Genomic DNA, 24,990 nt, shown 5'->3' with positions numbered 1-24,990 from the left:
CAATTAAAAAAAAAAGTTTGCACACAAGTTTCCTCTTGACCTTTTAAAATTGATATACCAGCCAGCAAAAACATCCATATGGATCGAAATACATAATTATAATATTGCCACACAATTCTTCAAAATAATATTAATTCTGAGACGCACCCAATCTGCGGGTCCTAACGTTCACTCTGTTAGCCGGCAGGTTAAGAGCTGCACATATGGAGCCCTGCAAACATGCACAGTCTAAAAATATCATTCCGATTAGTTCCATGATGCCATTATATGAACTATGTTCTGGGAAAATGGGGTTTAATGCATATGCTCAAAGTGTCTTCTCAGATAAACCTGTTCAGTTTTCACAGGCTAATCATGGACAACAAAAAATGCCATAAAAGCAGACAGTGTTGTCCCGATAAGCCTGTGTGGACTGCACAGGCTAATCTTGACCAACTCTATAAGCACACGCATTAAGCCCCATTTTCCCATAAAATGATATTTTAGAGTTTTACAGGACTTGCTCAATTGACAAATGTTTTTTCAACACTTACCTACTATTCTATATTATACACAATAATTTATCCTATGGAAATGTTTTTTTTGTTGTTAATTTTTGTTTAATTTACACTTTTCCACCCAGAGGCAAAGTGAAAATGGCTAGATCTATATGCAAACAGCATAAAACCAGAACAGCCTGTGAGTAACTTGCAGTCTGTTCTGATTAACTGCTGTTTTTTGCACATCAGTATTCAAAGGTTTTAAATGAAGCCTTCAAACTTTGAATCTAGTAAGAATGGTCTTTAAATAGGACTATAAAAGCATCAAAATGATAATCTGAGTGGTAAAGGGTTAAATAATTTTTTACTTTTATAACTTTTTAATTTTAATAAACTCCACCTGCACAAACGCCCCGTACTGTGTGGTGCAGTAGATGTCGAACTCATTGTTCTCCATGCGCGGCACAGCCAACGCAGCCTGTGGTTCCAGGTAGAAGTGCTCCTGTAGACTAGTCTCATAGTCTCCTGTTCAAACAGAACAACCTGCTATCAACACTATGCACAGGTGGAGATGTTGTGTCAGCCTAGCGACCCAAAGGTCACAGGTCAAATCCCCATTGTGAGAGCATATTTACATCCCTGTGAAAAGAATACATCAGCTTAGGAATCTTATACCAGAGTTAAGTTCCAGCATCGTAAAGTGTTACAAAAGTAACTACCCACTGAGAATATCCTGGTCTCTGTTTCCCTCAAATAGTTGACCATTAGTTTACACTTAATTATATCAAAAGATATTGGCCAATAGCGACAATCTCATGTCGGTCTTCTGGAGAGAACAAGTGCAATACTTGGGTGTATTAGGAAATTTCCCGATTACACTCAACGACAATGGATCAAACACAGGACCTCTCGGTCACATTCTGACAACAAATTTGTAACACTGCAACCTAAACTATTGTCACATATTTTCGTACTCGAATAATAAACTCTGGTCATTTATTAACAACTTTGTTTGAATATGAAATATATACTATGTTTATTTTATCAATTATTTAGTTTGAATAATAAACTTTGGTCATTTTATCAATAATGTACTGGTAGTTGATGTTTTCACATTACCTGAGATGTTCAACATTCAGGATACCATAATCTTACCAGTTATAATATGGTCCGACTCCTTGAAGCCAGTTTCAACATCTCCATCCAGAAGCCTTCCTGTCTTGCCAAAAAATGACTGCGCTTCAATGGCTTCCTAAAATAACACAGGTAAGTGAGTTAAGCAGGGGCATGGTAGAAACACAGCCATGCAAAACTATCCAACCCTGTGTTTTTAGGCTTTTTTGCCATTTAAAAATCGAAACATCTCCATGATAGTGTTACAAGGCATGTCTGCTTCTTTGAAGGGGCAAGTAGACCGATATTATGGTGTTATATTTGGAAAAGTAAGATTATCTTTTAATAAAAAGTCTCTTAACATAAATGTCTCGCTTGTATAAATTATCAGTAAAATACTAATTTTTGTAAATATAAAATATTGTACCAGAGACAATATCCATGAGAAAAGAGAAAAAGTAGTTAAAGCTTTGAATGCATGTACATAAAGTACATAAATGCATGCAAACTATTGTTTACTATTGTATAAGTATTGCTGTACAATTCTGATTGAAAAATGGGATTTTTTTTTATGTGGGGTGATTCTCACTGGAGTACTGTATTTTTTTTTAACATTGTCTCCAATATATAATTGTTACTTGATCAATGATTTTATTTTATGCATGGAATGATTGAGTGAAAATTGTTTGAAATTTGTATGTTATGGAGAAACCAATTATATATACTATTCGATACATTTATAAGCCTAAATTATGAAATATAAAATAAATATGAAATATAAATTCAGTAACAAACTGATATGCAAGTCGTGTTCTGAGAAAACTGGGCATAATGCATGTGTGTTTAGTGTTGTCCCACATTAATCAGGGACGACACTTTACGCTTTTATGACATTTTTCATTTAAATGAAGTTTCTTAGCAAAAATCAAATTTAGGCGGAACGTGTCGTCCCTGATTAGCCTGTGCGTACTTCACAGGCTAATCTGGGACGACACTTAATGCACATGCATTATGCCCAGTTTTCTCAGAACGCGACACAAATGATCCATGCAATTCAAACACAGACCTCTATAGTAAAGATAGGGGTGAGCTCTTCATATTCAATCTTGACCAGGAAGCATGCCTTGCTTGCTATCTCCCTGGTCTCAGCCAGGATTGCCCCAACAGTCTGACCTACACAGAGCACCTGTGGGCAGAGATGAAGAATTAGGAAGCCAGTTAAACATCTTTTATTTACAACCACATGTATTTTATTTAAAAACAAGAGATGTGTTTGTCAGAAACACAATGCCCTCTTCTGCACCGCTCTGAAGCCATATATTTAACCGTTGACCTTGAAGGATGACCTTGACCTTGACCTTTCACCACTCAAAAAGTGCAGCTCCATGAGATACACATGCATGCAAAATATCAAGTTGCTATCTTCAATATTGCAAAAGTTATGACCAATGGTAAAGTTTTCAGATGGATGGACAGAATGACAGACAGACAGACGGACAGACAGTTCAAAAACTATATGCCACCATTCGGGGGCATGTAAACAAAAATCAGAACTCAGATTTTAACAGTTTTAACATTTACATTTCTAATCAGTCAATACATAACACTTTTTCCATATGATGCATGGCTATTAAGTGATTACAGTTCAATTCCTACAAAACAGAATTTAACATGCTTGATTATGGCCCATCTAAGAAAGATACCTTGACAAATATTTCTTAAATCTCTTACGGTCACTAAAGACCTACATATTCAGAGGCAAATATCTCTTCGTCAGCAGCATTTCCGAAGACCTTTTTGCCAGGCACGTCCGTGTGGTCAAGGTAACCATGGACACCTGGGACCTGAAGAGCTGCGCTAGGGTCAACACTAAGGATCTTTGCATGTGCACGACGACTGAGTACAAGGCTTAAAAACAGCTCACCTGGAAGGAGACAAGATAAGTACGGACAAATTGAAGATAAATATCATATAACTCAAGATAAACATGGAGCAAATCAAGATAAATATGGAAAAGGTCAAGATAAATATTGAAAGAGTCAATATAAATATGGAAGAACTCAAGAGAAACACGTATGAGGTCAAGATATATACTAAGGAAGAAAAGAGAAGCACGGTATAGGTCAAGATATATATGAGAGAAGTCACATACAAACATAAGAAGAAGCCAAGAGAAATAAAAAGCCAAGATAAATATGGAAGGAGTCAAGATAGACACAAAAGAAGTCAAGATCAAAGTGGAAGGACAACATCCATATGGAAAAAGTCAAGATATACATGACGGGAGTCAAGACGAATTAGAATAAGTCAAGATAAATATGGAAGAGGTAAAGATACATGTGCAAGTAAAACAAACTCACCAGGGAGACTGGGCATATCATCAACGTAGACGGCCTGCCCACTGACAATGTCCTCAGAGGACACGTTGGGTACTGGCTTGCCTAGGGAGTCGGTTGCTGACTGGCCGGGCTCTGTGCAGGGGTCGTAGTACTGACTGCCCACACACGGCTCCATGGACATGCAGTCAACAATGCATGCTGGACGTCTGACCTTCCTGAGTGGACATTGCAAAATAACTGTTGTGGAGTTTTAATAACTATTTGTATGAATGTGGTAGTATTATTTTAATTAGAATCTTTATGTTATTTTCGTTAAAAGGAAAAAGAAATATACATATATAAAAGATAATCCCATATAACCACAAACCTTTTAAAAAAAATAACTTAAAGGAGAAGTGGTTTCTGTTCAGAATTTGATAAACTTTTTACTTGTATAATACACCTCATTTCATCATGCCCATTGTCTTTAATCAGAAACAACTCACATTTGCAGTTTGTGGGAAATATAAACAAATATAAACAAACACACACTTTAGGGTTAATTTTGTGTAACTTAATGATGTATTTAACTTAGTTTCATTGATTTATTTAATAGTTGACCTGCTACATAAGTAATAACTGATAAGCCTCATTACTGCTGAATTAATTACTTTAATTGAGGCTAAAATGGGTGGTCAATGTCAATAGACTGCATTTGTGGCGTAGTGGATGTCCGCCTAGCAATAGGGAGGTCACTGGTTCGATCCCCACTGTGCCTGTGGGAGCTTTCTTATGATCTAATACTGTAGTTAAATTATTATAAGACATAAGTAAATACAACTTATATTTTTGTTATTTGTCATAGTAGATTATGATGTTACATCTTGATTCTTTTACTTGTACTGGGGACCGTTTCAATAAACATCGTAGTTCACATTTATGATACAATACATTTTTCGAAGATACATAATTGCTTAAGTCCATATAATATGATTGTAAATTTTAAGTACTTTATTAATTGCATATGCATCTCAAGCGCCATATATATTTGAAGAGCATGGCGAGCTATATCGTCTTTTTATTAAGATTACAAAATTCTCTTGCAAGTTTAAATTGTCGTGCAATTGTTTATGAAACGGCCCCCAGGTGTAATAACTTATCCAAATATTTATTTTCAACTTGAGTGGATCCCTTTATACCAGTTTTCTTTGTGCAGCATTGTAGAATTTAAAGAAGATAGCAGCTGCCACGGAAGGTTTGTACCCGTCTGTCTGTCCATTCTCACTGCACAAGCTTGTTATACAGCCAATCACGTCTTTAAACAGGGGGTAATCCAGTTGTCTTTTGAAAAAAAAAACACATTGACTTTGTTATGCTTCAAGAGCTTGTAACAAATTGGACTCCTTCCATGACACTTAAACTGCTATGTATAAGAAAAATAACATAGGATTTTGTGGATAATTGGTCATGAAAAAAACGCAATTCAAAGTGATGATATAATTATTTAAAGTTTAATAAATGTGGAATTAATTTGCTCTATAAAATGTTAACATGTTATGCGTGCTGATCGACCTCAAGACAGAAAGTGACTTCTAAATTTCCCACCTCAAACTTTGTTTGCCATGATAAAACGACATAGAAACCAAAAGCATGGAACACTCTATAAAGGCTGTCTAGCCAAATCAGATGTTTGTATTCATCATATATGAAACAAAGCTAATCTTTCCAATAAATTGCATCACAAAACATGTATAGAATTGGTTGTGAAGACCTTGCAACAAAGAGCAGATAAACAATAAAAACAGTTACGGACTAATTTTCTTCATTTTTTCTGTCCAAACCTGTTTTTTGCAAATTTGCCAACGCCAGTGGCTACCATGGTGGTATCAGACACTCCTCCATATGAGATCCTTGCAAAAACAACAACAACAACAAGATTATGTCTCTGTAGAGGCAAAAACCAAAATATAAAAGGAGAAAATGGTGGAATTTGCAGTCTACAAAAAGGGTGGAAAATGATAATTACATATAAAACATTGGAAATTTAATATATTTCTAATAAGATTTTATTAATATTTCATGATATTTGAATAATGCAGAGCATAATAACTTGTGCTCTTATTCTCCTCACAATCTCTTAATTTACTCACACAAGACATGTGGTTTCAATTGAAATTGAATCCAAATAAAAGGAGATATATTCTGCACAATGGATATACCAAGGGCAGTATCTCAATTTTAAACAGCATTAAACCATGAGTTAATTTCCTTGTGCTAAAAATAGAATATAAATACAGGAAAATTAGAAAACAAGAGATGTGTTTGTCAGAAACACAATGCCCCCTTCTGCGCCGCTTTGAAGCCATATATTTGACCTTTGACCTTAAAGGATGACCTTGACCTTTCATCACTCAAAATGTGCAGCTCCATGAGATACACGTGAATGCCAAACATCAAGTTGCTATATGAAGCGAAATAGAAGTTACAAGCATTTTTTTCGAAACCTAAATGCGAAAACCTATATGAATAGTGTGACGGAAAAACAGACAGAAGGACAGACGGAAGATCCTATCACTATATGCCCTCCTTCGGGGGCATATAAACAAACAATAAAAGTTCATGAGTATCGAGAATTACCTGAGGTTATCAATGGTCTTATCGTCATTAAGAACAAGTTTTATTCCACTGTTGACAGTCGCCAGCGAAAATGTCCTCCGGGTCGACTCTTTGACAAATGAGGTCAAGCATGTCTGTACAAAAAAAATCATATTACATACACTGAACGCAATGGCATTCAATATTTATGACTTTTATCAGGAACTGTTTCAAATGTGTGATGGTCAATACACATAGATCCAGGTACTTGTCTTCGGGCTGTCTCAAATTTCAATAGTGTGTAGTACTAAAAATCACTGTTTGCTTATTTTTTAACTATTTTTTTGTAGGAAAAGTTAAATGATAAATAGAATACATGGTTACTGTCTTATGATAACGGATTGATATCGAACACGTGTGGATATAGACAAGAAAGATTCAGCTAGCTAAATATAACAATATCATCCTCATGCAAAACCAATCTGTTATCATAAGACAGTAACCATGTATTTGCAATATATCAAAACCATTGATAAATAAAGATGATAATACCTTAATATTTGACAAAACTTTAACGGTCATGGCTATCAATTATTTTACTAAACTTAACTGTTTATGAACAAACCTTGTGAGTGAAAGGAATAAGGATGGTTTTAATGATTTCGTCTCTATTCAAAGTGTAGTTATCAAGAGGTACCATTCGTTCACCATTGACTGAAAATAAACATCAACTTTAATAAGAAAATCTGCAAGCTGATGGAAATTTATCCCACTTTTACAGCGAATTCAGTTGATTAAAGCCCCGTTGATTCAATGTCATCTATAATCAACAGCACGTGCTGAGATGTTAGGCTACGTTGTAAACAAATGTAGTTCCTTGAATATAACAACTAAATATTATATTGATGTTATAAAACTTTTAGATTTGCAATTCAATATGAATAAAATTGTAATTAATAGCACACAACTCTTTGTCACAGAGTGATATTCTGATTAATAAAAATGATTATTTGATCAGCGGCTATTTTTGGAACCAGGAGTAATACACTGACCTTGGTTACACTACAGTTTTTCAAAGTACAACAAACACTAATGAAAACGCGAAATTATCCAGCTACACTTAATTTGTTTAAATAAAAAAGTTTACTGAATAAAAAGTGGGATAAATAGAATAATAGGTTAGTGTTGATTATAGATCAGGTTTATCATGCTCGGCACGAAAACGAAAAAGCACTCTCCAAGGCTCGTGCTTTTTGTTTTCTAAGCCTCGCATGATAAACCTGATGTATAATCAACACTAACCTATTATTCTCTATTTAATTTATGATTGAAATTATATTTGAAATTATTTATTTTGGTTTACAACAACAGTTATTCATTATTGTAAAATTGCTTGCTAATATTTGTAGCATAAAATCTATTACATCTGCATAAGTTTTGCCATTTAATTATACAACTTTCACCTATATTAATATTTATTAATATGTATTTGGAACGAATTTCAGCTTTAAATCTTTTTTCCCATTATTCCATTGTTAAAATAAAACAGTTAAACATATTGATTGGGAGCGAAATAAGTCTATTTAAAGGATGGTATACCTGAAGCAAGAACTAGGGTTGCTTCCAATGCCATGAACAAAGTGAGCACATCCGAGTTGTTACGACCTGACAGTATGCTGCCACCCAGGGTCTGAGAAAGGAAGCCATTGGCTAATTATAAAGAATGTTCTCTCTTTTTTCAGCTGAACTCCAAAGTTGAAATTCCATTTGCCACTTGGCTGAGAATGTTAGTCAGCGCAAAAACTTCTAAAACCTCAGCTATACGAACATGAACATATTCCTTCCGTAAGTCAAGGTTGAGTCGCACTCAAAACTTATACAATTAAATAATTAACATAAAATTAAGCATGATTGGGTTGAAACTCGTATCGAAATATAAGAAAAAACTCCAAGTTAAATCACTGAAACTCTTAACTTTTACATCATTAATAAAGACCCTTATTTCTCAGTATAGGGCAACATTCAATATGCATTCTTACTTCATATATAATTGAATACATGGATATAATGAAATCCCATGCACATCATCAGGAGAGAACTTTTTATTAATCTCTAGTCTTTTTTTCAAAGCTACTTGCTATTTACAAATACAATACAGGAAAATTTAAACGATATGACATAAAACTTATAGCATCAATAAAGCTTGGGTCACCTTTTTTAAAACAGTCAATGCAAAACTTTTGGATTTCAAGCCAGTTTAAAGATGTGCCCAAAACAATTGTATCTCAAATATCTGTTTATTTTTTAAGTGCAACTTTCTAAAAAAAAATCAAATTTTTATTTTTCTCTTTAGATCTTTTTGGAAATACTGATCACATAAATACCATACTGTTAATGAGCATCGCTCTGTGAAAAATCTTGGGCTTTGTGCGTGTGCGGAAAGTGCTGTCCCAGATAAGCTATGGCCATCCACTCAGGCTAATCAGGGACACCACTTTCTGCCTCGACTGGATTTGCATTGAGCAGAGATTTTCATTAAACAAAAAATTAAACACAAATGATAAATGTTGTCCCAGATTAGATTATCGGACTGCACAGGCTGATCTGTGATAGGACCAAAATGTACGCTCATGCATTATGCGGACTGCACAGGCTGATCTGTGATAGGACCACAATGTACGCTCATGCATTATGCGGACAGCACAGGCTGATCTGTGATAGGACCACAATGTACGCTCATGCATTATGCGGACTGCACAAGCTGATCTGTGATAGGACCACAATGTACGCTCATGCATTATGCGGACTGCACAGGCTGATCTGTGATAGGACCACAATGTACGCTCATGCATTATGCGGACTACACAGGCTGATCTGTGATAGGACCACAATGTACGCTCATGCATTATGCGGACTGCACAGGCTGATCTGTGATAGGACCACAATGTACGCTCATGCATTATGCAGACTGCACAGGCTGATCTGTGATAGGACCACAATGTACGCTCATGCATCATGCGGACTGCACAGGCTGATCTGTGATAGGACCACAATGTACGCTCATGCATTATGTGGACTGCACAGGCTGATCTGTGATAGGACCACAATGTACGCTCATGCATTATGCGGACTGCACAGGCTGATCTGTGATAGGACCACAATGTACGCTCATGCATTATGCGGACTTCACAGGCTGATCTGTGATAGGACCACAATGTACGCTCATGCATTATGCGGACTGCACAGGCTGATCTGTGACAGAAACACAATGTACGCTCATGCATTATGCGGACTGCACAGGCTGATCTTTGATAGGACCACAATGTACGCTCATGCATTATGCGGACTGCACAGGCTGATCTGTGATAGGACCACAATGTACGCTCATGCATTATGCAGACTGCACAGGCTGATCTGTGATAGGACCACAATGTACGCTCATGCATTATGCAGACTGCACAGGCTGATCTGTGATAGGACCACAATGTACGCTCATGCATTATGCAGACTGCACAGGCTGATCTGTGATAGGACCACAATGTACGCTCATGCATTATGCGGACTGCACAGGCTGATCTGTGATAGGACCACAATGTACGCTCATGCATTATGCAGACTGCACAGGCTGATCTGTGATAGGACCACCATGTACGCTCATGCATTATGCGGACTTCACAGGCTGATCTGTGATAGGACCACAATGTATGCTCATGCATTATGCGGACTGCACAGGCTGATCTGTGATAGGACCACAATGTACGCTCATGCATTATGCAGACTGCACAGGCTGATCTGTGATAGGACCACAATGTACACTCATGCATTATGCGGACTGCACAGGCTGATCTGTGATAGGACCACAATGTACACTCATGCATTTAGCCTCATTTTCCAAGAGTGCTGCTCAAATAATACATCCCTGCCATAAAGTGGACTAGTGTAAATCTTAGTATAATACATCCCTGCCATAAAGTGGACTAGTGTAAATCTTACAGCTACATTCCTGATCTGATCTGCGGCATACTTCTCCACCATGTGCTGTATGCAGGCTAAATACTCTACGTGCTTCTCTGAAACATGAATATGTACAGCCGAAATGGATTTCAACACAGCAAGGATTTACGTTCAACTGTATTTAAATGATCAAATCAAAAGGCATTACAAATTGCTTAAACAAGAGGGCCATGATGGCCCTATATCGCTCAACTGCTGAAAAAAAGGCTGAAAGAAATATTCTCGGCATGTGCAAAAACTTAAATATAGGCCCAATTTAAGCCCTGGGCTGGGTCAAATTTAACCCCAGGGGCATAATTTGAGCAAACTTTGTAGAGGACTACTATATCTCACTACACACAAAATGTGGTAGCCCTAGGTCCTTGAGTTAAGGACAAGAATATTTTTAAAGTTTTCACAAAATAAGCAAGATATAAGCGTATATAATGTTCAATTTTATGACCCGCGGGTCAGGGTCAAATTTGACCAAAAGGGCATAATTTGAACAAACTTGGTACTGGACTATAAGATGTTACTGCATACCAAATTTGGTAGCCATAGTCCGAATGGTTTTCGACAAGAAGATTTTAAAAGATTTCACAAAATAGGCGCTTTATAAGCATTTATTCAATTTTGTGATCCCCCGGGGCAGGGTCAAAATTGACCCCAGAGGCATTATTTGAACAAATTTGGTAGAGGTTTATTATATGTCACTACATACCAAATTTGGTAGCCCTAGGCCCAATGGTTATGGACAAGTAGATTTTTAAAGTTTTCACAAAATAGGCTCCATATAAGCGTATGTTCAGTTTTGTGACCCCCCCGGGCAGGATCAAATTTGACCCAAGGGGCATAATTTGAACAAACTTGGTAGAAAACTATTAGATGTCACTACATACCAAATTTGGTAGCCCTATGCCTTATGGTTAAGGACAATAGGATTTTTAAAGTGTTCACAAAATAGGCACTATATAAGCATATAATCGATTTTGCGGCCCCCAGGGCATGGTGGTCCACCATGAGATAAATTTCCCGATAACGCAGAGACTGACACTGAAATTTGCCACGGCGAAATCACCGTGTTCAACGGTGTATCGTGGTGAGATAGTAATTGTCCACTCTGGGCTGAATCAAGGTGATGCGATGTGGATGGCATAAATCGCGCTAGACGTAGTGTATATAAGCATAATTATGTTCAATTTTGTGACCGCCGGGGCAGGGTCAAATTTGACCCCAGGGATAAAATTTAAACAAATTTGGTAGAGGACTATTAGATGCCACTACATACAAAATTTGATAGCCCTAGGCCGGATGGTTATGGACAAGATTTTTTTTTTCCACAAAATAGGCCTTATATAAGCATATGTTCAATTGTGTGACCCCCCATTGCAGGGTCTTATTTGACCCCAGGGGCATAATGTGAACAAACTTGGTAGAGAACTATAAGATGTCACTACATACCAAATTCGGTAGCCCTAGGCCCAATGTTTATGGACAAGAAGATTTTACAAGTTTTCACAAAATAGACCCTATTTAAGCGTATGTTCAATTTTGTGAACCTCAGGGCTGGGTCAAATTTGACCCCAGGGGCATAATTTGAACAAACTTGGTAAAGGACTATAACATGTCACTACATACCAAATTTGGTAGCCCTAGGCCCAATGGTTATGGACAAGAGGATTTTTAAAGTTTTCACAAAATAAGCCCTTAATAAGCATATATTTAATTTTGTGACCCCCGGGCAGTTTCAAATTTGACCCCAAGGGCATAATTTGAATAAACTAAGAAGAGAACTATTAAATGTCACTACATACCAAATTTGGTAGCCCTATGCCATACGGTTATGGACAAAAAGATTTTTAAAGTTTTTCCACAATAGGCCTTAATATAAGCATATGTTCAATTTTGTGACCCTCGGGGCAGGGTCAAAATTGACCCAAGGGGCATAATTTGAACAAATTTGGTAGAGGACTATAAGATGTCACTACATACCAAATTTGGTAGCCCTAGGCCCAATGGATATGGACAGAAAGATTTTTAAAGTTTTCACAAAATAAGCACTTTATAAGCATATATTCAATTTTGTGACCCCCGGGGCAGTTTCAAATTTGACCCCAGGGGCATAATTTGAACAAACTAAGAAGAGAACTGATACATGTCACTACATACCAAATTTGGTAGCCCTATGCCATACGGTTATGTTCAAAAAGATTTTTAAAGCTTTCACAAAAAAGGCCTTATATAAGCATATATTCAATTTTGTGACCCTCGGGGCAGGGTCAAACTTGATCCCAGGGGCATAATTTGAAGAAAATTGGTAGAGGACTGTAAGATGCCACTACATACCAAATTTGATAGCCCTATGCCCAATGGTTATGGACGAAAAGATTTTGAAAGTTTTCACAAAATAGGTTATATAAGCAATTTTTAAATTTTGTGACCCCCGGGGCAGGGTCAAATTTGACCCCAGGGGCATAATTTGAACAAATTTGGTAGAGGACAATAAGATGTCTCTACATACCAAATTTGATAGCCCTATGCCCAATGGTTATGGAAGAAAAGATTTTGAAAGTTTTCACAAAATAGGCCTTATATAAGCAATTTTTCAATTTTGTGACGCCCGGGGCAGGGTCAAATTTGAACCCAGGGGCATAATTTGAACAAATTGGAAAGAGGTTCACCCCAGGAACATTCCTGAGAAATTTCATCAGAATTGGACCAGTAGTTTAGGAGAAGAAGATGTTTAAAGGAAAAGTTAACGCATGACTGCACACACGACGGACACAGGACCATGACATAAGCCCCGCTGGCCTTTGGCCAGTGGAGCTAAACAAGAAACCGTCCGAGACGGGTGATGCTCCCCAGAGTTTTTTTTGTCATAATATTGCACTATATATTCAGATAAAAGGAAACGTCTTGAGGGCAAAGTAGTTGGGGGGACAATAATTTTTTATAGAAAATTTCAAAGGGCCATAACTCTGTGAAAAATAATCCGACCAGAACCCGCTGATAATATGCACATCTCCTCTTGGGAGTGAAGCTTCCAATAAAGTTTCATCGAACTCCGGTCATTAGTTGCTGAGAAATAGCCCGGACAAGAATTGCACTATATGTACAGTTAATGGAAAATTTCAAAGGGCAATAACTCTGTGAAAAATCATCTGACCAGAACCCGCTGATAATATGCACATCTCCTTTTGGTAGTGAAGCTTCCCAAAAAGTTTCATTGAATTCCGGTAATTAGTTGCTGAGAAATAGCCCGGACAAAAATTGTGCACGGACGGACGGACACACGGACGGACAGACGAAGCGGCAACTATATGCTCCCCCCAAAATAAATTTTGGGGGAGCATAAAAATGTTAACAATGAATGTTTCTGATAAAATATTAAATGTTTCTGTAAAAAAAATCATTTCAATTAGAACAAACCTAAAACAAATGCAAGCATGGTTATGAAGAAGTAAAAACAGAATATATTAACCAACTGTTCCAAAAGTATGTATAAGTTGAACGATGTGCGTTGTGCTGCATCACACAAGAGAGGCGGATCCTTTTAGGTGATGAAAATAGCCCCAGCCTAGAGACTGTAACATACTTGGTAAACAATCAAAGTTATATTCCCTTTTATTACAGTCACTCATACACTTAGTGTATGTCACTCACTTAAAAAAAATCTGACCCAATTTTATTGTGGTGCAGTTCAGAACACTATGATCTATTATGACAACATAATATGACGTTTTCAGTAGTACGGCTAGTATAGTAACAAGGATCAGAAATAGAGTGAGCAGTATATATAAGGATTATTTTTCTGTTATAAATTTCACTCATTTGCAAAGCATGTCATTTGTTCAGATTTTCAACATGTATATAATCCAAGTGTTTTCACAAGTTAATAAAGTCATCATGACGTTAAGTTAGCAAGATCAAATCTACTTTGCAAAGATAATACCAATTCATAAAGACAAAAAAAGTTTAATATAACGACTTAGTAGAAATAAACCACCACATGGAAGAGTTTACATATATGAGTCGTGTTTTGTGAAAACTTGGCATAACGCATGTGCGTAAAGTGTCGTCCCTGATTAGCCTGTGCAGTCTACACAGGCTAATCAGGGACAACACTTTCCGACTAAATTGGATCCCTGATGATTAGACACTTTACGCACATGCATTATGCCCAGTTTTCTCAGAACGCGACTCCTATATATATAAGCCACATTATGGGAAAACTGGGCTTAACACATTTGTGTTGAATGTTGTATCAGGGTAGACACTTTCCGTTTTAAAGCTTTTCTTACGTTAAAAGGACGTCTCTTTAAAACAAAAATCTAGTTTAGGCGGAAAAAGTATTCACTGATTAGCCTATGCGGAAAGCAATCTTCAACAGTTTGAGTAATCCCCTATAAACTTACCTCCCAAAGTAATCATCAACAGTTTGAGATGACCCCCTATAGACTTACCTTCCAAAGTAATCATCAACAGTTTGAGATGACCCCCAAGTTCAGCAATGGTCAAAGCTGCTCCCATGATGACCTGGGAATCAGTGCAGGCGAACATCTTCAGGTCTGGCACGTTCATGCCATACAGCAGCACTGGGCAGCCCTTGAACCTTCCTTGCTTTAGGGACAGGGCTTAAATAAACAAAGAAATTTACAACTTAAGTATTTTCATAACATTTTAAACAAGAGATGTGTTTGTCAGAAACACAATGCCCCCTACTGCGCCGCTTATAAGCCATATATTTGACCTTTGACCTTGAAGGATGACCTTGACCTTTCACCACTCAAAATGTGCAGCTTTATGAGATACACATGCATGCCAAATATCAAGTTGCTATCTTCAATATTGCAAAAGTTATGGGCAATGTTAAGGTTTTCGGACGGATGGACATACGGACTGACAGACAGTTCAACTGCTATATGCCTAACTACCGGGGGCATAAAAATTTATGTTTTCCTTAAATGGCTCAATTTAATTGCTTAATGGGGCTTAAATTAAGAAAGAATTTACAACTTAAGTATTTTCATAACATTTCACAAAGTATATGAAATGCTTTAATACTGACTTTTCTATTAAAATGTGAAAACACATTTACAACAAAAGTATTTTCGTCACATTACACAAAATGTACCGCATCCTTGTGTAATACTTGCTGACTTGTTATGGAAATAAGACAACATATTTAAGAAAAATATTTTTTTATCAAATTATTCAAAATACATGTATATGTAATTTGTATGTGAAACTTTCATACTTTCTGACTTTTCTACTATGGATATGACTGCCCAATACAAATAAGATGATCAAATCCTGTGCACCAAATTCCCACTTAAAACTATATTTTTTCTAAATTATGGTTAGTATATTAATTATTTTAACATTAAAGTGGTTTATTGGGGCAAATAAACAGCACTTTCCTGGTCTGATCTATGAAATGTTGACTCTGTTGACACTGGGATTATTAAAAAATACTTTTAGAGACATAGGTTTTTAACACAGGCATAGGTTTTTAACGCAGACCAATGCCAACAAACAAAATTAAGAAGAAAATTAATGGTGTTTTTTTTCAAGCTCATGCACTTAATAAAACTCATATCTAACTTGAAATAATGTCATCATACAAGACTGGTTGTAATTTTAATGAGAATGAATAAAGAATTTTGTTTGTCAGTTTAAACCTACACATTCCAGCACACAAAAAACCTGGGTTCGTTGGGGCGCTAAGGAGTCCATTTCCTGGGTAGAACGAATTACTGCTTGGGGTCTTTGCATAGAATTTTTGAAAGATCTCAGAGTGGAGATTAAAGCCAGAATCTCCGGACTGCTACATGAACATCAGGGCCCAGTGGTATGAACATTCTCAATATTTGAGCTTAACTCAGATGATATTCAAGTTGCCACTCAGCTGAGCAATGAGAAAGCCTGTCAGCTAACAAACAATCACAAATCTCAACTATGAAAACATGCACTAATTCCTCCTAAAACTCGGGTTAGAGTCAGACTCAAAACTCAAACAATCTTCTGTGATCACCAATATGAGCCAGATAGTCAAACTCATCTTAAAACTTGAGAACCAGTCAAAGTTGAGTCAGAATAGTGACTAAGGTAGGTTCAAGTTCCGAGGCCCGGCTAGACTCCACTACACCACTGTGGTCACTCTAAGCACTTGCCTGCAGTGGTGTTACCCATGACTATGGGGGCTGCAGGGTACTTGGCCTTGAGGGTCAGCAGTTCAGCCAGGGTTACTGGGGAGATCCATGTGAACTGGTTGCCATGGAAACTCACTGTTGTGTTGAACTCTTCTGACAACTGAAATAAATCCACAGGATTTGTGTGTAAGTTAGACTTTATTTACAGGTCTTCACAATTACCTTATGTGCTAACCTGCAGACACATCAGTTGATTTTGAAACATAGTGTATTTTGGTATTCTGTAATTATCATCTAATTTCACCTTGACATTCAAACAAAAAAAACTGAAATCATATTTATACCAGACAAAAAATCAGTCAAAAAGATACCTTAAAATGCAGATCATAATAATTGGATAATGAAGAAGTCTAATACAAGCAGAACTGACACATTGTTTCCTAACTAAACATGCAATTACATAGTATTAGTAAGGCTGTGCCAGTAGCCTTAAGTTAATTATTGTTGAAATGCTACTGAATATAAATGGACATAAACAGTCAAAATTCATGACAGTAACCTATTTGTCAAAATAGAATAACAACAGACATCACAGACCTGGAGGACGTAGAACGCCGGACAGTGAAAGCCAGTCAGACCTGGAGGACGTAGAAGGCCGGACAGTGAAAGCCAGTGCCAACTGGAAGCCATCAAGCCTAAGAACATCGTCTCCACCAGGACCACCACAATTATTGGTACATGGAATGTCTTAACCATTTACGAGACCGTGAAGACAGCACAAGTGGCCACTGAGATCAGGAAGTTCAACATCACTATCCTAGGAAATCAGTAAAAAGATGGACGGGCTCTGGACGGAAGCAACTGATTTCCGGTGAATAGCAGTTGTTCGTGGGGCATGAGCAGGAGGATGCAGCACACACAAAGGTTGTAGCACTGGTGCTTTCCAAGTTGGCAAAAAGAGCTCTCATTGTATGGGAGGTGCACGGGCAACCGATCAAGACAGCCTGTTTCGATACAAAGAAGAAGAGGATCAACCTGGACATAATCCATTTCTTTGCCCCAACAAAGGCTGTTAAGAGGACTAGGAGAACAATTACAATAGATTGACGACCATCAAACAAGACAGACCAAAGAGAAACATTATCATTCTAATGGGTGACTTCAACGCCAAGATCGGCAGTGACAGTCACTAAGGATATGATGAGATCATGAGGAAGCAAGGATTATGCGAGATAAACGACAATGGGGAGAGATTCACCCACATGTGCTCCACCAGTAACCTGTTCATCAAACAAAGTGTTTTCAATTACAGAAGGATACACAAGGCAAAGTGGATGTCACCAGACCTGTCAAAGGTGAAAAACATAGACCCTCTGTGCATCACAAAGAGGGTTTTGTTGCTCTCTTCAGGATGTAAATGTCAAGCGAGGAGCAGATGTGGGTTCAGACCATCTTCTCCTTGTCTCCAGATTGAAACTAAAGTTGAATAAAAGTTGGACAGGTGGGCCAGCCAATGCCAACGTTACAACACTGCTACGCTGAAAGACATCTGGAAACAATAGGAGTTCAAGGTCTCCCTCTCTAAAACGTTTCCGGTCCGTGAGGAGCTGCTTGAAGAAGAGACACAGAAGTGGCACAAAGAGAAAGTAGCAGTGACAAGTGTTTCAACAAAAGAAGAACACACGAGCCGCAAAAATGAAAACACAAAAAGAAAAGGCATTAGAGCAGACAAGTGGAACTACCTAGGGATGTTTGCAACAGAGGCAGAAGAGGCAGCCTATCAGAACAGAACTAAGGATCAGTACTCCATCACCAAGAGATAAGCAGGAATATTTGCCAAGCAAGAGAGGCCAGTAAGGGAAAAAAATAGGAGGAATAATTACAGATTAGAAAGGTCAGAAGGTAATGTGGATTGAGCACTTCCAGGCGCTACGCAACAGGCCAGCTCCTGGGAACACACCTGAACCCGCCAGCTACAAGTGATCTGCCTATCAAGTGCTGCACTCCCATGAAGGAAGAGATCAGCAGCGCCATCAAGCGTTTGAATAACGGCAACTCTGCACTACCTGACAGCATACCAGCAGTAGCCCTTAAGGCCGACATCGAGACCATTGTGGAGCTACTCTATCTGCTCTTCAGCAAGAAGAAATTCCAACAGGGTGGACAGAGGAATACCTCATCAAGCTCCCCAAGAAAGGCAACCTCAGTTCCTGCTCCAACCACCAAGGAATCACATCATTGTCCATCACAGAAAAGTTTTTTAATTGCATCCTGCCAAACCAAATAAAAGACGCAGTATACCCACATCTCCATGACCGTTAATCTGGGCTTCGAAAGAAAGGATCATGCACAAAACAGATAGCAAACCTTTGCATCATTCTGGAGTAATCCCTGAAGTGGACTTTGCCCCTGACTATGAAAAGGTGTTCTACAGTGTTGACAGGGAGTCTCTCTGAAGCGTTCTTGAGTAATCATCCGGACACCATTTTACTATTTCGTGTCACCGTGATCTTGACCTTTGACCTAGTGACCTCAAAATCAATAGGGGTCATCTGCAAGTCATGATCAATGTACCTATGAAGTTTCATGATCCTAGGCCTAAGCGTTTTTGACTTATCATTCGGAAACCATCTAGTGGACAGACATAGGGACCGACATGAGCAAAACAATATATCCCCTCTTCTTCGAAGGGGGGCATAAAAATGTGATTTCCATAGTGTTCGAACACAAGGTTTGACCAAAACCATTTTTGAACTCAACTCTTGTATCAAGGGAACAAATGTTCTGACCAAATTTCATGAAAATTGGGCCAAAAATGTGACTTCTAGAGTGTTTAAATGTTTTCACTATATATACATATAGAGAAAAATGCCCCCCCCCCCACTGGCGGCCATGTTTTTTCACCGATCTGAACAATTGTCGAACTCGTCCAAGATATCAATAAAACCAATGCTTTGACCAATTTTCATGATGATTGGGCAAAAATTGTGATTTCTACAGTGTTTACAAGGATTCTCTCAAGCCAAATAGGGAAAACTGCCACTATATACATATAAAGAAAAATGCCCCGCCCACTGGGGGCCATGTTTTTTCACCGATCTGGACCATTTTCGAACTCGTACGAGATATCAATAAAACCAATGTTTTTTACCCAACTTTCATGATGATTGGACAAAAATTGTGACTTCTAGAGTGTTTACAAGGTTTCTCTATACATGGTTCAAACAGAAATCTCAAACCTAAATTCAAGCACTTTTCAAGGACTTTCCAAGGCCAAATTTTCATTTTCAAGTCCGAAAACTGTATGTTAGTTTCCTTTAAAAAAATGCATTTTCCATTTGCTTGGATTGGTCTTTCTTGTTTAAACTTTCATCAAAAGACACTGAGTACTGAGACACTGAGTACTGTCCCCTTATAGAACTATCAAGTACAGTTTTGAAATGTTCAGCTAGCCCCAAAACAGCCACACAACCTGAAAAAACTTTGTAATGTTTTTATTGGAATTAAAGGATGGTTGTGTGCAAACGGTATGCAATACCAACAATACTTTCGCGTTCAACATATCATTTTTTGAAATGAATTTGTCTATGGATGTCTGCGAGTTTGATACTACTGCTGAAAGTTGCGAAGGGCCTGGAATTTGAATGTTCTATCTGCACACTCTCTGTGGCTGTGCCTTCCTGGTTCGACCCCATTTTTTGAAACGAATTTGTCTATGGATGTCTGCGAGTTTGATACTACTGCTGAAAGTTGCGAAGGTCCTGGAATTTGAATCTTCTATCTGCACACTCTCTGTGGCTGTGCCTTCCTGGTTCCACACAGATGGGCTGTTGTTGTTTAAGTCTGTTTTAGATTTAACAGTTTTAACAATAGTACCTTCCTGTTTAACAAAAAACACATGGCAGGAACCCTGTTTGCTTCTCAATTATTGAGTCAATTTCATGTTTTCTTTGAGGGTTTCCACTAACTCCTGGCTTTTCAAAGCGCTTTCCCCCATAACCCCGACATCAATGGTCTTCATACAGACCCGACAATGTGCTTTTCGAATGTCATTTATTTTCTGTACCCAGGAATATTCAGTTAACCACCCTGGTTTGAAACGACACTTCCCCATCCCTGCGTTTTCACTCGCAAAAATTGATCACAATGGAGAACCTCTGACGTGGCACACATAATCTGTGACGTGTACACATAACATTTCGTACTCAATAGTGTCCGAAACTTATATTTCGTACTCAACTTTTTGCGCGAAGGAATCTATAATAAATTTTCGAAATATTTCCCTTAAGAACGCTTTAAGTTTATAATTAAAGCGAGGATAAACGTACTTTTGAGCAGAAATAAACATTTTCAAGGCTTTTTTACATGAAATAAGCATTTTTCAAGCACTTTTTTTAAGGCCAACCTTTGTTCAAGGGCTTTTCAAGCCTAGGACTCGTTTTCAAGCACTTTTCAAGCCCTGTGCGAACCCTGCTATAGCCAAATAGGTAAAACTGCCACTATATACATATGGAGAAAAATGCCCCGCCCACTGGCGGCCATGTTTTTTCACTGATCTGGACCATTTTCGAACTCGTCCAAGATATCAATTAAATCAATATTTTGACCACCTTTCATGATGATTGGGCAAAAATTGTGACTTCTAGAGTGTTTACAAGGTTTCTGTATAGCCAAATAAAGAAAACTGCCCCGCCCACTGGCGGCCATGTTTTTTAACAGACCAAAACCACTTTTAAACTCAATCAAGATATCATTGAGACAAACATTTTGACAAAGTAACATGAAGATTGATCATTAAATGTGACTTCTACAGTGTTTACAAGTTTTTTTTTTACCTCGTGACCTAGTTTTTGACCCGGCACAAGCCAGTTTCGAACTCGGCCGAAATTTTATTGGGGCAAAGCTTCTGACCAAGTTTCATGAAGATGGGACAAGAAATGTGGTCTCTAGAGTGTTTACGAGCAAATGTTAACAGACGGACAGACGGACGGACGACGGACAAAGACCGGTCAGAAAAGCTCACATGAGCAATCAGGTGAGCTAAAAAGGGGGAAACAGACGATCGCAAAATTGCTGATCCTTTTGCTCTTCTCTCACACACCCAACATCAGATGCAGGAAAAGACAAACATGGTAGCAGACAACCAAGCTAGACTGGGCCTCAGCATCAACAGAAGGAAGAGTAAGGTGTTCAAGACAAAAGCATCCAGCTACACACCAGAATAGTCCAATTTGAGAAGCCAGAGCAGGTGGACAGCTTCACCTAACTCGGAAGCATTCTGGACAACCATTGAGGAATGGATGCAGATGTCAGTACCAGTATTGGTAAAGCAAAAGCAGCATTCCATCAGCTAAGATCTGGAGATCCAGCGCATTTTGCATCACCACCAAGATTATGCTCATCAATACAATTGTGAAGCCAATACTCTTCTATGGAGCAGAGACCTGGAGAACCACTGTAACCACCATAAAGAAAAGACAGGTCTTAATCAACCCCTGCCTCAGAAAGATCAAGTGCAGCTGGCCAGACAAGATCTCCAACAAAAAATTATGGAGAAGAGCAAAGCAGCAGCCTGTTGAAGAAGACATCCTTCAGAGATGTTGGCTGTAGATAGCCCACACTCTTAATAAGCCCGCATGTAATTCCAAAAGGCAATATCTTACTTGGAACACCAAGGGAAAAAGAAGAGAGGGTTGCCTAGAAACACCTGGATGAGAGAGAGGGTGGCCTAGAAACACCTGGATACAGATGCTTAGCAGATGGGCAAAACGGGATGAAGAGGAATCTTGCACAACAATGAAGAAGCTGTTTTGAAAATTTAAGAAGCATTTTAGTCAAGTACTAGTTGGCTGGGATACCTGTAGCTCTGATGGAAATATCGGGACTTGTGTTTCATGTAGACTAAAAGGGGAGGCAACACCCTGAGCATGTAGACTAGAAGGGGAGGCAACACCCTGAGTAAACTGTCCAGCCTGTAACAAAGGTGAAAGGCCAATAAATAAAACAATAGCAATGTTCAACATTTATATTTTTGATTTAGTTGACATGTTAGAAAAACAACATAAATGTTGAAAATAAAAATCAAACAACAATTTATGGCTGGTATTGGACACTTATTTGATATTCATATTGGTAAATAGATTTGCTATATCTAACTATAAATATTTAACTATAAATATCCAGGAACAATTTTTGATCAGGGCTTATACAAATGACAAATTCATGATTTAGTAATCTTAACAACCTAATGGCACTTGAAACCCAGAACCAAAAGTCGTCTGACAGCATTATGAGTATTTTTTAAACCACTCACTTGCTGATCTGCGTTTTTTATCTTACAACAGTTGTCTCCCATGATGCAATCCTCCTAAAGGAACAGACATATCAATTAAGAATTAACAAATGCTGAGGATGAGAAAATAAAATGCTGCATGAAAAAAACAAAAACAACTTGTGAATTAAAAATAAAACCCAGTAAGTCCAAGGGGTAATCATATGACAAACAAAATGGCAACGTCAATGCCGAAACAGGTAATCTTGCTGTTTTATACCCTTTATAACTTGTATTTATTGTTTCAATGCCGCTAAATTTCCAGCAATTATTAGCAAGAAAGTGATGAGTGTTTATTTCGCCTTAATATTCACTCTTTACTCACTGCGAAATTTCTAAGCAGGAGCTGTTATTGTGTGAACTGCTAAGACATTTTGCAGCAAGTAAAGTAGAGATATAGAGGGAATATTAATACAATATAAACGCTTATCAATTTTGTGCCAATATGGCTTGAAAGTGAGCGGCATTTTAACAATTAAGTAATAAATTAAGGGTATAAAACATCTAAAAATAAATGTCTGGCATGGACCTCTCCATATTGTTTTGTCACGTGACTACCCCCTTCTGTAAGTATTGAAAGCTGTACCAGAGTGTGGCAGATATACAATATTTAGTCAAAGATATACGAATGTGTTGAACCTTGTGTGTTGTACCTTTGTGAATGGGGCCAGAGCATCCAATATAGGCCGATACCCGGTGCATCTACAGAGGTTTCCTGCAATATACAGAAGTTTTTATTTGTTCTGTTGGTTAGTTTAGTTTAAACCTATATATTTAGGCTTGATTGCATCAAAAGCCTAAGGTTCACTGACCACTCTCAAGTCTGTTTCCTAGGCAAAACCAGTATTTGGTGCCTATATGGGAGATCTAAGAACTACCAACAAGTGGGAATTAAACCCATGTTCTTCCTGCCACTAGGCAGACACCATGTCGCCACAGCCACCGTTTGTGCTTTTTTCTGTTGGTTACCCATGCAATGAAGGGCCAGTCTGGTTTAACAAATAAGAAACCTTGAGTTATGACCATTTTAAATTCTAAATCCTATACTGCGAGATGAGGGCTTGTAACACAAGCAATGGAGTCTCCTTTATAAAACTTGCTACTGGCCAAATCAGAACATGAACACATAATAGACAGTGTATCCGCGTCCACAAGTGCATTGTTATGATAGGTAAAGAAAGAATTTGCAATTGAATTAGTTGCGCACAGAAACTGTTATATGTCATTTAAAAGAAAGATCAGTAACTTCTAATAAAAGAATTAAAAATGTCCTGAAACCTTGACTATATACACTGAAGCAGTTGAAGAAAATTATTTTGTAGAGTCTTTATGAAAATTACACACACAATATTGTATGAGTTGCACACAGTAGCTTTTACATGCAATTTTCATCAAAAGATAATAACTCCTTCAAAACAACACAATTGTGAAATGTTGACAGTGTGCATACATGTGGTTACAGCACTTGAAATTGCACGCTCAATATAGTACCGGGTAAATAAGCACAGAATTAGCTTTGATATGTCAGTGAATTTTTTTGCCCAAAATTACCGCAGATATTCGGCCGCTTCCCAATTGCAAAAAATGACAATTTTTCCCAAAATTCTGACCAAAATTTCCCCAAAAATGACCAAATTTTCCCAATTAAGCCAATAAGATTACAATGTCATTTAGCGTTAATTTCGTAGAACGAGTGCCGATCGAGCTTGTCGAGTCTTCGCCGAATGACAACTGACTAACGAATGTTCGCGAATGTAGCCGAATACGATTTTACGTTGCTATCCACACATCTCTCTCTATATTGCTGAGGATACCAACAGTAGTCGATGTATCCCGATTGTTAACGCCTGTTTTTACACACGTCCAAGATGGCGGCAAGCAGACGAGAAGTTTGCAATAAGCAGCGAAAATGATAAATAACACTAAAATTAACAGCGGATATCACATTGTTATTAGGAGATAATGTGTCAATTAACGCAAAATACTATGTTTGAGATGAACAACAACAA

The 24,990-nt window shown here is 37.9% G+C and overlaps 1 protein-coding gene across 1 annotated transcript in view; it reads right to left on the bottom strand.

Annotated features, from left to right (window-relative positions):
- LOC127852722 (xanthine dehydrogenase/oxidase-like) overlaps window positions 1–24,990 on the bottom strand; it is a 70,894-nt gene that overhangs the window by 23,928 nt on the left and 21,976 nt on the right. The window contains exons 7-25 of the mRNA XM_052386674.1: window positions 23,635–23,696; window positions 22,964–23,017; window positions 22,509–22,622; window positions 16,672–16,810; window positions 14,962–15,132; window positions 13,984–14,082; window positions 10,499–10,575; window positions 8,105–8,195; window positions 7,131–7,219; window positions 6,548–6,660; window positions 5,752–5,820; window positions 5,110–5,251; window positions 4,808–4,812; window positions 3,953–4,146; window positions 3,341–3,516; window positions 2,659–2,778; window positions 1,635–1,731; window positions 880–1,004; window positions 148–211 (exon numbers count right to left, since the gene is read on the bottom strand). Of these exons, the coding sequence (XP_052242634.1) occupies window positions 148–211; window positions 880–1,004; window positions 1,635–1,731; window positions 2,659–2,778; window positions 3,341–3,516; window positions 3,953–4,146; window positions 4,808–4,812; window positions 5,110–5,251; window positions 5,752–5,820; window positions 6,548–6,660; window positions 7,131–7,219; window positions 8,105–8,195; window positions 10,499–10,575; window positions 13,984–14,082; window positions 14,962–15,132; window positions 16,672–16,810; window positions 22,509–22,622; window positions 22,964–23,017; window positions 23,635–23,696 (2,001 nt within the window). The remainder of the gene's footprint in view (window positions 1–147; window positions 212–879; window positions 1,005–1,634; window positions 1,732–2,658; window positions 2,779–3,340; window positions 3,517–3,952; window positions 4,147–4,807; window positions 4,813–5,109; window positions 5,252–5,751; window positions 5,821–6,547; window positions 6,661–7,130; window positions 7,220–8,104; window positions 8,196–10,498; window positions 10,576–13,983; window positions 14,083–14,961; window positions 15,133–16,671; window positions 16,811–22,508; window positions 22,623–22,963; window positions 23,018–23,634; window positions 23,697–24,990) is intronic.

The sequence above is a fragment of the Dreissena polymorpha genome, chromosome 12 (assembly GCF_020536995.1).
Source record: "Dreissena polymorpha isolate Duluth1 chromosome 12, UMN_Dpol_1.0, whole genome shotgun sequence".
Taxonomy (NCBI): domain Eukaryota; kingdom Metazoa; phylum Mollusca; class Bivalvia; order Myida; family Dreissenidae; genus Dreissena; species Dreissena polymorpha.
This window is presented reverse-complemented; position numbering and strand designations above follow the sequence as displayed.